The sequence below is a fragment of the Urocitellus parryii genome, chromosome 3 (assembly GCF_045843805.1).
Source record: "Urocitellus parryii isolate mUroPar1 chromosome 3, mUroPar1.hap1, whole genome shotgun sequence".
Lineage (NCBI taxonomy): Eukaryota > Metazoa > Chordata > Mammalia > Rodentia > Sciuridae > Urocitellus > Urocitellus parryii.
In genome coordinates, this window is record NC_135533.1 from 190,515,780 (window position 1) to 190,528,713 (window position 12,934).

The window sequence follows — 12,934 nt, forward strand, 5'->3', positions numbered from 1 at the left end:
TAGCTCAGTGTTAAAGTACCTAATATCAAGAAAACTGGTGTTCATTTGTTGATATGGCTCTCTTGCATATTTTTTAAAATATTGTTTTAGTTGTAGATGGACACAATATCTTTATTTTATTTTATTTTATTTTTTTTTAATGTGGTGCTGAGGATCAAACCCAGTGCTTTCTACATCGAGGCAAGCACTCTACCACTGAGCTACAACCCCAGCGCTCTCTTGCATATTTTGAAATTGGGTATTGTGATACCTTCAGCATTATTATTATTATTATTTGAAATAGGGATTGAACCCAGGGGTTCTTTGCCACTGAGCCTTTACCCCCAGCCTTTCTTATATTTTAAAGTTTGAGATAGGGTCTCACTAAATTCCTACCTCAGCTTCCCAAGTTGCAGGTACTAGAGGCATGCACCATCATTCCTGGTCTCGTATTACTTTTTGCTCAGGATTGTTTTGGTTATTTGGGGTCTTTCTTGCTTCCATATGAATTTTAAGATTGCTTTTTTCTAGGGCTGGGGATGTGGCTCAAGCAGTAGCGCGCTCCCCTGGCATGCGTGCGGCCTGGGTTCAATCCTCAGCACCACATACAAACAAAGATGTTGTGTCCGCCAAAAACTGAAAAATAAATATTTAAATTTTCTCTCTCTCTCTCTTAAAAAAAAAAAGATTGCTTTTTTCTAGTTCTGAGGAGAACGTCATTGGTATTTAAGTATGAATTTATTAAACCTATAGATTACTTTTATTCACATGGCCATTTTAACAATCATTAATTCTGCTGATCCATGATGTGGGAGGTCCTTTTGTTTAGTGTTTTTTTCAATTTCTTTCTTCACTGGTTTCTAATTTTCACTGCAGAGGTCATTTTCCTCCTTGGTTATCTCTTATCCCTAAGTGTTTTAATTTTTTGAACGGTATTGCTTTTCTAATTATTCAATGTTGACTTTGTTTCCTGCTACTTTGCTGGATTTATTAGTTCTAAGTCTTTGGGAAGAATCTGTAGTATTTTTCTAAGTACAGAGTCATATATTTGTAAATAGGGATAATTTGACTTCTTCTTTATCTATGTTATTTGTACCCTGCCCCCTCTTTTTCTTACCCAAAAGTTCTGGCTAAAATTTCAAGGTCTATATTGAATCTAAATGATGAGAGTGGAAACCCTTGTCTTGCTCCTGATTACAGAGAAAATACTTTCAGTTAGTCTTTCCCCAATCAGTATGATGTTGGCTATGGGTCTGTCTGTCACATATAGCCTTTATTATGTTGAAATATGATGCTACTGAACCATATCTCCAGACCTTTTTCTTTTTTATTTTGATAAAAGGTATTTCTAAGTTGCTTAGGGACTTAGTAAGTTGCTGAGGCTGGCATTGAACTTGTGATCCTGCTTCTGCTTCCCAAGTTGTTAAAACTATAGGCGTGTGCTACCATGCCTGGACTTATTCATGCTTTTTACTAGCTTTTATTGTTTCCTACATTTACCCCTTTGTTTTCTTAAATTTAGGTTTAGGTTTTTATTTGCCTTGTGTCTACATTTTTCTAGTGTACCTATATTTTAGATACCCTACAGGCTACTACTTCCTTCCTTTTTTGAAAGGGAGGCTAAGTACCTTTTTGTGGGGCCTGACTCCACAACCCTTTTGTTATTTACATGTAAGTGGAATGGGATTATGTATATTCTATATTTTAAGAGAAGTCTTCTATGTAGGGGTTGGAGTGCTGTTATAAAATCTTTTTGTACATTACTACTGTAGAACTGCCTCTTCTTATTTCCTAAAGGTATTAAAAATATGGCCTTTTTTTTTTTTTTAGAATTTTATTATTTATTTTTAGTTTTCGGTGGACACAACATCTTTTGTTTGTATGTGGTGCTGAGGATCGAACCCGGGCCGCACGCATGCCAGGTTAGCGCTCTACCGCTTGAGCCACATCCCCAGCCCCCAAAAATATGGCCTTTCTATGAAGCTATATCAGCCATAGTATTGGTATGATACTCAGTTTAGCTTCTACTTCAAGGAGATTTTTTTTTGTAGGTGAGGAGCTCTTTCTGGAAGATAATTTATTTCTTTTCATTTAAATTCATTTAGTTCTTGTTCTCTCTCTCTCCTTCCCTTGTCTTTCTCTTCCACCCCTTCTCTCTCCTCTCTTTCTCCTTTTTTTTCTTTTGGTGATACTGGGGGAATGAACCCAGGGCTCTCTATCACTGAGCTACATTCCCAGTCCTTTTATTTTTAGACAGGGTCTTGCTAAGTTGTTCATGCTGACCTTGAACTTGCAACTTTCCTGCCTCAGCCTGTGAGTACCTGGGATTATAGGTGTGCACCACCATACCCAGCTACTTTGCAAAGAGTCCTGAGGATTCAGAACATCCCAGCATAATCTTCCCTGTCTGCATTTATGCTTCCACCATAACTTTTACTTAGATAGCACTCTGAGAATGGGGACCTCTATTTTAGAGGCAAGAATTTATGTGATTCTCTGGCTCCAGGGTCATAAAAGTTAACTTTTGGATTTTCTTCATACTCTTCTAAACTACTAGGATCCAGAGGAACCCACCGGTGGTGATGGTTTGGCTCTCCCTGCTTGCTTATATTTGGGGGTTCACTAAGATATCTTTTCCTAATTGTGTCAAAGATGTTTTCATGTTTTTTTATATACAATCCTAGGTCTCAGTGAGAAGATTTTTTTGGTCAAAAAATTTAGAGACCTTCAGAAACTATATTATTATTGTCTCTTGCCTCTCTTTGTTCTTGCCCTAATACCCAGAAAGCTCAATATTAATGGTTTATAGGAAAAAAAGCTAAAGTTTAAATTTATTTGAGTTCTTCTGCTTTTTCAGATAGGTTCCCAATAATCATGTATACTATAAGATTTTTGCACCAAGCTGATCAGCGAAAATAAGATATTTACAATCACTTACAGTTACAAGAACCTTTTGCTAGTATTCTCAGTTATTCAATTATAAATATTTATTCAGTAGCCATAATATTTATGAAATATATATACTACATAAACTCTGTGCTTAGTACCAAAACATAGATAAAAAATAACGAGATCTGAATTTTATTTTATTAATAAGTTCAGGACAAGGCCACAAATATAATATTATAGATGTACAAAGAAATGAATGATTAATTTTCTTTAGGATTCTTTTTTTTTTGTTACCAGGGATTGAACCCAGGGGTGTTAACCACGGAGCCACGTCTCCAGCCCTTTAAAATATTTTATTAGAAACAGGGTCTTGCTAAGTTGCTTAGGACCTCGCTAAATTGGTGAGGCTGGGTTTGAACTTGGACTCCTTCTTCCTCAGCCTCCTGAGTCACTGGGATTATAGGCTGAGCCACTGCACCTGGCGTAGGACAGTTTTTAATATACTTTATGTAATACTAGCCAGCAATTAAAATTACATTGTAAAATATTATTCTTTGGGTAGAAAAAGTTCACAATATATAGCTAAGTTAAAGCAGATTATAAAATATTATCCTACTTTTGCTAAAGTGCTTATATACATGGGGATGTGTACATACAGACAAAAAGATATTATATCTATGACTGTAAATTAATATAACTACTTTGGAGAGAAATCGGGCAACATCTAGAAATTCTGTTTTTAGATATACACATGTAAGTAGAAGAAGATATTATGAGGAATTTCACTGTATATTGATGCTAATAAAAAAAAAGGAAACAATCCAAAGAGTCATCAACAGATGGACAGATAAACAAATGTAGTATGTTATTCAGCCATAAAAAGACAGGAAATTCTGATACATGTTATAACATAGATAAACCCTGAAAACATGTTAAATGAAAGAAGCCAGAGAGTAAAAAAAACCCAAACATTTAATAAAGAAATCTAGAATAGGTAAATTTTAGAGACAGAAAGTAGAAGAGAGATTACTGTGGGCTTGGAGGGAGGGAGGAATGGGATGTTATTACTTCATGGATATCGTGTTTTGGTTTGGGACGAAGTAGTAGTTCTGAATATGGACAGTACTGGTGGTTATACAAATGTGAGAATGTATTTAATGCCATTAAATCATATATTTAAAAATGGTTGGGCGGTGAATTTCATGTTATGTATATGTTACCACATCCATACCACCCACTTACTGAGACACCCTAGTTATGGAAAGACTGTCCTGAACATCACAGGCAGCAGGAAGGCTTGGTCATGCCACTAGTGCTGCTTGGAAAGTGCCTCAAATAGCTCACAAATGTACCATACCTTGTTCTTTCAAGCTTTGCTGCTTACCTGTATTAAGCCTGGCATAATCTCTGGCAAAAGTAGGTTAAGAGTTTCCTTGGATACTCTCTCTATCACTTTTGTTTGCATTTTGATTGCAGCCAGATTAATTGGGTAATCTGCAGTTTGGATGATAGGACAAAGCACTTTGATGCACTGCTCTGGACTAATGGAAGTAGCCAATACTGATGCAGCTTCCTCAGCAGATCTCACCACCTAAAACAAAGAGGAAATTAAACTGGGAAGTAATTTTTAAAATCTTGTAATATGCCCCAGAAGTATAAACTTTAGGAATATTTACTAAGCCATAATATTTGAGGTTCACTGTAAAAATACTGTAGTAAACAAACATAAGTGAGAGTAAATATAAACAGAGTAGCAAATGGCAATAACTGTTGAAGCTGGATGACAAATGCACCGGGCTTTATTTCACCATTCTCCCCGCCTGTGTCCTTTTACTCTTGGCTAAAGCAGTGCTTATTTTTTATCTACTTTTTGAGAAAGAGTCTATGTTATATTGCCCAGGATGGTCTGGAACTTGAGGGCTCCAATCATCCTCCCACTTCAGCCTCCTGAGCAGCTGGGACTACAGGTGTGTACCACCATGCCTGGCTACAGTCGTTTTTAAACTGCACTAGTCTTGCTAGGGTGTGGAGGCTCTATTTACTTAGACTGCAATGTGAATGAAGTTCCCTGTATTGGACACAGTGAGGTCCTACTCATTATTTAATAACCTCAACTGCTGAGTTCTAGAAGTACTTTACACATTACAACTCTTAGTCCCTTATTAGATACATGGTCTGCAAAAATTCTTTTTGGTACCAAGGATTAATTAAACTCAACGGTGCTTGACCACTGAGTCACGTCCCCAGCCTCCTTTTTATATTTTATTTAGAGACGGGGTCTTGCTGAGTTGCTAAGTGCTTTGCTAAAATGCTGAGTAGCTTTGAACTCTGATCCTCCTGCCTCAGCCTCCAGAACCAATGGGATTACAGGCATGCACCACCAAACCTGGCCTGATAGTGTTTTTTGAAGCACTAAAAAGTTTAAATTTTGATAAAATCCAATTTAACTGTTTTTTTTTCCATTGGTTTCTTCTGCATTTGGCATTATATCTAGAAACTACTGCCTAATCCAATATAACAAAAATTCAGACCTCTACTTTCTCTGAGAATTTTATAGTTTTAACTCTTGCATTTACCTTTGATTCATTAGCTTTGAAAACAAAATCAGATAAAGTATTTCTCAGAACTGTCCAATTTTAGGTGAAAAGGCCATAATATTATCATAATTCATATAATAGAAAAAAATATATGCTTGCATCTTCCCCCAGGGCTGGGGACTGAACCTAAGCTCTTGCACATGATGGGCAAACATTCAACCATTGAGTTATAAGCCTAGCCCATAGGCCTATATCTTAATCATGTATTACTTTCAATATAAAAAGGAAACAATTAATAAGGGTACTTTTAATGCAAAGTTTACATGGTTCATGCAATAAAATTTGAATAAAATCATAATTTAACTGTCAGATAACTTACTTCTTTTATATATATGTATATTTTAGTTATAGATGGACATGATACCTTTATTTTATTTATTTTTATGTGGTGCTGAGGATTGAACCCAGTGCTTCATACATGCTCGGCAAGTGCTCTACCACTGAGCCATTATCCCAGTCCATAACTTACTTCTTTATGAGGATCTTTGTGTGCTTCCAACGTTTTCATGACAGTCAGTTCTGCATAGTTTTTAAATCTTGCTGGTTGATGCCTTAATATTTCTCTTAAAACCTTTAATGCCAAAGCCCTGATTGTAGGCTAAGAAGAAACATTTAATATTTTTAATATTTTATGTGATAGTGAGAGACAATCTTTAACTTTTTTTTTTTTGTACTGGGAATTGAACACAAGGGCACTTTACCACTGACCCACATACCCAACCCTTTTTATATTTTTTATTCAGGTTGTTGCTAAGTTGCTCAGGGCCTTGCTAAATTGCTGAGGATGGCCTCAAACTTATGATTTTCCTATCTCAGCCTCCTGAGTTTCTGGCATTACAGGCATATGCCACCATATCTGGAAACATTTTCAATTTCTACAACTTCCGCACTTAATTTTGGGGAAACAAAATCTGTAGATATCTGCATGAAGTATGTAGCATTTTACATAATTTTAGAATATCTAATGGAAAATTTGTAAACAAATATCATTCTAATATAGGAAATTTTACTTCTGAACAAGTAATTCATATTTGCAAAATAAATCTATACTTTCTTACAAGAATTCAGTCTGTAATCTTTCTTTTTTACTGTTGTCAACTGTTCAAAACTGTTGAGCTCCTTGGTTTAGAATAAAAAGTAATTTATGCTAAAAGTTTCACACAGAGGATGGCAGCAGAATAGACTCATCCTCCCAATTTCTGAACATGTGTAGTATCTGATTAATAGGCAATCTAAAAAGAGACAGGTAGGACAGACAGACAGGTTTATATATTCTGTCACTTACCTCTTTATCACCAAGGGTTTCAAGCAATAAAAGCAATATTGTTTTGAAGTGTTCATCCCAAACACTGAAAGATTCTTCCTGTGTCAGTTTCATGAGTTCATAGAGGGCAATTTTTCTTTCTTCTACACGTTCATTGTGGTTGGAGAGTTCCTTCAACAACTCTGCAACTAGGTCAGAATGGTCTAGGGAAAGATCTGTCAAAAGAACATGATATTAATTTTTTTTAATAGCTCACTTTCACAAGAATGGGGGTGACAATTTTATAATATGAAACCCAGATATAATCAATGTTGGCTGTAAAAAACAAAAAACATTAAGTAATTTTCTAACCCTAACCCTAACCCCAAACAGCAATGTTATTTAAACACTTTTTATAATAAAAACACTTGAAAGAACAGTGTAATAAACTCCCATATACTCATTATCCAGATTTAATAATCACCATGATCTTACTATTCTTATTTCTTTCTCCCTTCCTTTCTCCTGAAGTAAATCCAAACATGTCTCTTCCTTTTACTTCAGTACGCAAGTCTATATTGTCATGCCAAGAGGTTTTTCTATGTTGGGTATTTTATTTTTAGTGATTCTAATAATGATCACTGGATTTAAATGGTGACAACTTGATCTCATCATTTTAAAGTCCCCCCCCCCATCAACATCAACCTTTTAATTAATGGTCTGCACAGTGACTGTTGCTCAATTAATGACTTTATTGAGAGTTAAAAATGGTAATTATCTAATCGTAATATTCCTTCCATAGACTAGAATTTCTCCACAGAGAGTAACTTTATTAACTAGAGCTATTTCGATTACAGTGAAATACAATTTGATAGAAAAAAGAATAAATGCTTAATATATTTTTCTTCAAGTTTCAAAGTAAAGAGGTGAACTCAATGATTTCCTAGGAGTTTTGATTTGCTTTTGCTTAAGTATGAACTCATGGATTTCATGAGTGTTAATGTAATCAGAATAGTGCTTTGAATAATTTTTTAAAATTTTTATTTTTTTTTTAGTTGTAGATGGGGACACAATACCTTTATTTTGTTTACTTAATTGTATATGGTGCAAAGGATCGAACCCAGTGCCTCACACATGCTAGGCAAGCGCTTTACCACTGAGCCACAACCCCAGCCCCATTTTTTAAGAAAATCTAAAGATTGCACTAGAACACTGGAAAGTACCAGAGTTCCTCCTTAATTCCTTTAACTGCAGGACCCAGGCAGTGGCTTGAGCTTATGCCACAGACTCACTTGTTTCCTAACTCCTCTGGAATAAAATCACCACAGAGCATGCTACACACCAATATTACAATACTGCTGACTTAAGAAGAACTACGGCATTAGGATAAATAAACACATTCATAAATCCCACAAAAATCACCCTAGAAACTTTAAGTTATCAGGGCTGGGGATATAGCTCAGTTTGTAGAGTGCCTGCCTTGCATGCACAAGGCCCCAGGTTCAATCCCAGCACCACCAAAAAAAAAAAAAAAAAAAAAAAAAAGTAAGTTTGTTATCAAACTCTCACAGGTGTCAGAGGATTATCAATGCAATTCACAAGAAAATGCTTTTGAAAGGAAAATAGTTTCCACCAGAGAATCCACATAAGTTATTTGTTACCAAACTGAACTATTTATATCACACCAAATGCCATAATCTTAAGATAATAAATTTTTTGGCTGGGGTTGTAGCTCAATGGTAGAGTACTTACCCAGCACATGTGAGGCACTGGGTTTGATCCTCAGCACCACATAAAAAAATAAAATAAAGGTATATAAAAAGATACTAAATTTTTCCTTTTCTGACACAGTAGGGCACTGGGGTCAAGTGCAAAGAACACAGATTTTGTGGTTCACCAAACCTCTGCCTCTTACCCTCCAGTAAGGGTGGGACACGTAGTTATTTATGTTGAGGATGATTTCTCATTAGTAAAATGGGAAAATAGCATCCACTTCCTGGGGTTAGGGTTAGGAGTTGGGCCTGGAATATAGTAAACATACTAATATTAATTTTCCATGTATTCTTCTGACAGATATTGGCACATCTACAATGCTGGTAGTATTTTTGTGAATAAAATGAAAATATACAATAAATGAAGACAAGTGCTATATGAAGCTTGGAACAACCACTTCTGTGGTTTAACTGAGGGCTTATGCATCTTTGGAAGGTAATTACAGAACTTAAAATGGTGGCCTATGTTTCAGAAGTTAGTCAAGCATTATACTGTGAGTAGTAATGTTCTTGAGATAAGAAAATATCTACCTAATGTTTCAGTTATATAGTTTCCAAAGAAGTCTTTTGACAAATGGAAAATATGATCTTTAGAAACAGACATGAGAATTAGACAATAAGAGGGTAATCTTATTGAGGTATCATAAATTTGGCTTTGTGATGTTTGTGATATAGTGACTTGACATGAGAAGCTGGACATGATTCCCCAACTTCATTAGTGATCAAGGAAATACAAATGAAGAAAAAACAAATAAAGATTTTTTTATTAATCAAAATTATAAACCATCAGGCATGAAGTCATAGATTCCTGAGCAGAGTAAGGATTAAGTACAGGTTTGCAGAACCCAAGTAGTTAAGAAGCTCGTTGTGCATATGGAGTGGCAATTTGGTGTGAGTTGTTGGAGCCCAAGTGTAATGACACTGGCATCCACGGCTTTGGGTGAGGGTAGAATGGCAGAGGCCAGAAGGATGAGGAGTTCATCTGTATAAGTGAGGATGTGTAGTGGAGGTGAAGACTGGGTACATACAGGAGGACTGACCAAACAATATTTACTTAAAGATAATGGAAGCTAGGTTTCTTCCTGTCAGAAAAGGGGCTATCAGTATGGAAAAGAAAGAAATTAGAATTAATAGCATAATGCTACAATGGAACTGAAGCTCTTGGCGTAAACATATGGCTGTTGATAGGTATTCCAAGAAACAGAGAAGTTAATATATATATATATTCCCTAGGTATGGCCACTGAGAGGTTTGGAGAATAGTGATGTCCCATTAGCAGAAAGTATACTAGTACTCAGACCCTAGACTTTAAACATTGCTTTTCATTAAAAGCAACAATGTATCTTCTGAGAAATGACTGATTCCAGATTAAAGCTGCAGCAACACAACATTTGTTATGACAGAATGCAAGGATGGGGACATGTGAACAAAGAACACCAAAAGCCAGCTTAAATGGGGTCTTGCTGCTCATATCAAGGGCCAATTGAACATCAAAATAAATAACAGTTACAAATTAAAACCTACTGAGGGGCTGGGATTGTGGCTCAGAGGAAGAGCACTTGCCTCGAATGTGTGACTCACTGGGTTTGATCCTCAGCACCACATAAAAATAAAGAAATTGTGTCCACCTATAACTAAAAAATAATTGTTAAAAACCCCTACCGAATATAACAGGAAACTATAAGTACATATAGTAATCAATAAGTACACCCAAAATTCTTTTATTTATTTATTTATTTTTGGTGGGAATGGGGATTGAACCCAGGGCCTCATGCATGCCAAGAAAAAATTACTTTCTTTCTTTCTTTTCTTGCTATTGGGGATTGAATTCAGGGGAACTCAAACACTGTGCCACATCCCCAGTCCTATTTTGTATTTTATTTACAGATAGGGTCTCATTGAGTTGCTTAGTGCCTCACTTTTGCTGAGGTTGGCTTTAAACTTGTGATCCTCTTGCATTAGCCTCCCCTGCTGTCGGGATTACAGGCGTGAGCCACTGCACCCAGCTCAGGCAAAAGTTCTTAAATAAATAAAATTTTAATTTAATGAAGTGCAGGGATATTTACATTGAGTATTTTCTGATAAAACACCTCTTGATTAAAAGAGAAAAAGTAGGGGCTGGGGATGTGGCTCAAGCGGTAGGGCGCTCGCCTGGCATGCGTGCGGCCCAGGTTTGATCCTCAGCACCACATACAAACAAAGATGTTGTGTCCGCCAAGAACTAAAAAATAAATATTAAAAAATTCTCTCTCTCATAAAAAAAAAAAGAGAAAAAGTAACTTCACAGTGAAGAAGCCTGTTAAACACCGCTGTAACCAAGTGACCAAAGTTAATATCACCAGTTGTGAAATCATGTTATTTGGTAGGGTGCAATGAAAAGAATACACAATTGCTTCTATGACAATGATGCAAGAATGCATAACCTGATTCTAAACAATAGAAAACAGGTGGGTGTGGTCCCACATGCCTATAATCCCAGCCAATCAGGAGGCTGAGGCAGGAGGATCACAAGTTCAAGGCCAGCCTTAGCAACTTAGCAAGACCCTATCTCAAAATAAAAAGGATTGGGGGATATGGTTCAGTGGTCAAGCATCTCTGGGTTCAATCCTCAATACTACAAAAACAACAACAAAAAGTAAGAAACCCAAAACCCCCCAAAACCACCACTACCAAAAATAAAACATTAGATATATGTAAATTGAATGAAATACTACAATGAAATACTATAAAATAACTGGTTTCTGACCTCCAGAGGTGCCTTGGTCATGAAAGCCAAGGAAAGACTGAACACTGAAGAACAGAAACATGATGGCTGAAAGCAATGTGTGATTCTGAATGAGATCTTTGAGCTATAAGATATTATTGGGGGATTCTGGAAAGATAATGGAGCAGGAAGCATCCAGAATCTGTCTTCTCATCTAGAGAACAATTGCAATGGCAGTCTCTCTGATTTAACTACTTTGGAGACCAATGAAGGCTTTCAACTTGCAGGTAATGGTTTGGATGGTAAAGTTTGATTATTTCCAACTCTTCACACAGTAGCAACTACCCATCCTCCACTCCTAGCTTCCGAGCAAGCAGTTGTAGAGCATTCTGTACACAGATTGTGAAGCAAGGGTAGGCAAAAAGGATCTTGTCTTCCAAACAGTGAGGCTTTGTGTTCTCATCACTGTTGTTACAGATCACAGAGGTGCAGACAAAGGTTGACAGCTATTGCTATTTCAGCTCTCCCCATTATTGCAATCCCCTCACCCTAAGGCTGAAGTGACTTTCAGAGGACTTAAAGGACTAGCACTCTTAGCCACCTTCACTCATTTTCCTTTTTTCACTTTTTGGAAGTCAAATATTAAAGACAGGGGCTGGGAATGTGGCTCAAGCGGTAGCACGCTTGCCTGGCATGCGTGCGGCCCGGGTTCGAACCTCAGCACCACATACCAACAAAGATGTTCTGTCCGCCGAAAACTAAAAATAAATATTAAAATTCTCTCTAAAGAAAGAATTAAAAAAAAAATATTAAAAACAAGGACAGTAAAAGAAAACAAATGTACATCAAGAAAAAGTTAAAAAGTGACACAGAATGCTCAGGGAAAAGCTTAGACTCAGAAAAGATCCGAGAAGATCTTAAGTTTACACCTGAGCCTAATTCTTAGCACAAAGACAATCTATAATAATCAATAAAATAAAAAATGATAAACAAAAGCAACAAAAACAGCAAACCCTAGGGTAGGGAAGAATCTGATTTCCAGAGTTACCCCATAATTAGATTCAAATGTCCTATTCTTGACATTAAAAAAAAAAAAAAACACAAGACATATAAAGAAACTGGAAAGTACAGCAACTATATGAAGCAAAACCTGATAGAATTAAAGGAGAAATAGACAATCCCATAATAATAAGTTGAACTCTTACTCCTGGATTCTTGTTCTCAATAATGCATAAGGAAACAGAGGATTTTAACAGCTCAATAAACCAACTTGATCTAACAGACAAATATAGAACACTCTAACCAACGAAAACATACACATTGATCTCAAGTGCACACAAGACATTTCCAAGGATAAACCATATGTTAGGACAGAAGTTAAGTCTCAACAGATTTTAAAAGGTGGATAACATCATAGAAGTTATCTTCTCTCACCACACCATGATAAAGCCAGAAATCAAAGACAAAAGTAAAAGTGGAAAATCCACAACTTTGTGGAAATTAAGAAATCATAAGTAGAAACTCTACTACACTTAGAGACAATTAAAAACCCAAAACATGGGGCTGGGGCTGGGGCTCAGCGGTAGAGTGCTTGCCTCACACATGTGAGGCACTGGGTTCCATCCTCACCACCACATAAAAAAAAATAAATAAATAAACAAATAAATAAATAAATAAAGGTATTAAACAAACAAACAAACAAACAAACCCCCCCAAAAAACATAAGGTACTAAAACTTAGCTGGGGGCTG

The 12,934-nt window shown here is 36.3% G+C and overlaps 1 protein-coding gene across 11 annotated transcripts in view; it reads right to left on the reverse strand.

Annotated features, from left to right (window-relative positions):
- Positions 1–12,934, reverse strand: part of Clasp2 (cytoplasmic linker associated protein 2) — a 204,091-nt gene that overhangs the window by 11,586 nt on the left and 179,571 nt on the right. For all 11 annotated transcript variants that reach the window (XM_077796260.1, XM_077796258.1, XM_026406650.2 and 8 more), the window contains 3 exons: positions 6,751–6,944; positions 5,935–6,063; positions 4,253–4,459 (listed from right to left, as the gene is read on the reverse strand). In XM_077796260.1, coding sequence (XP_077652386.1) covers positions 4,253–4,459; positions 5,935–6,063; positions 6,751–6,944 — 530 coding nt within the window. The remainder of the gene's footprint in view (positions 1–4,252; positions 4,460–5,934; positions 6,064–6,750; positions 6,945–12,934) is intronic.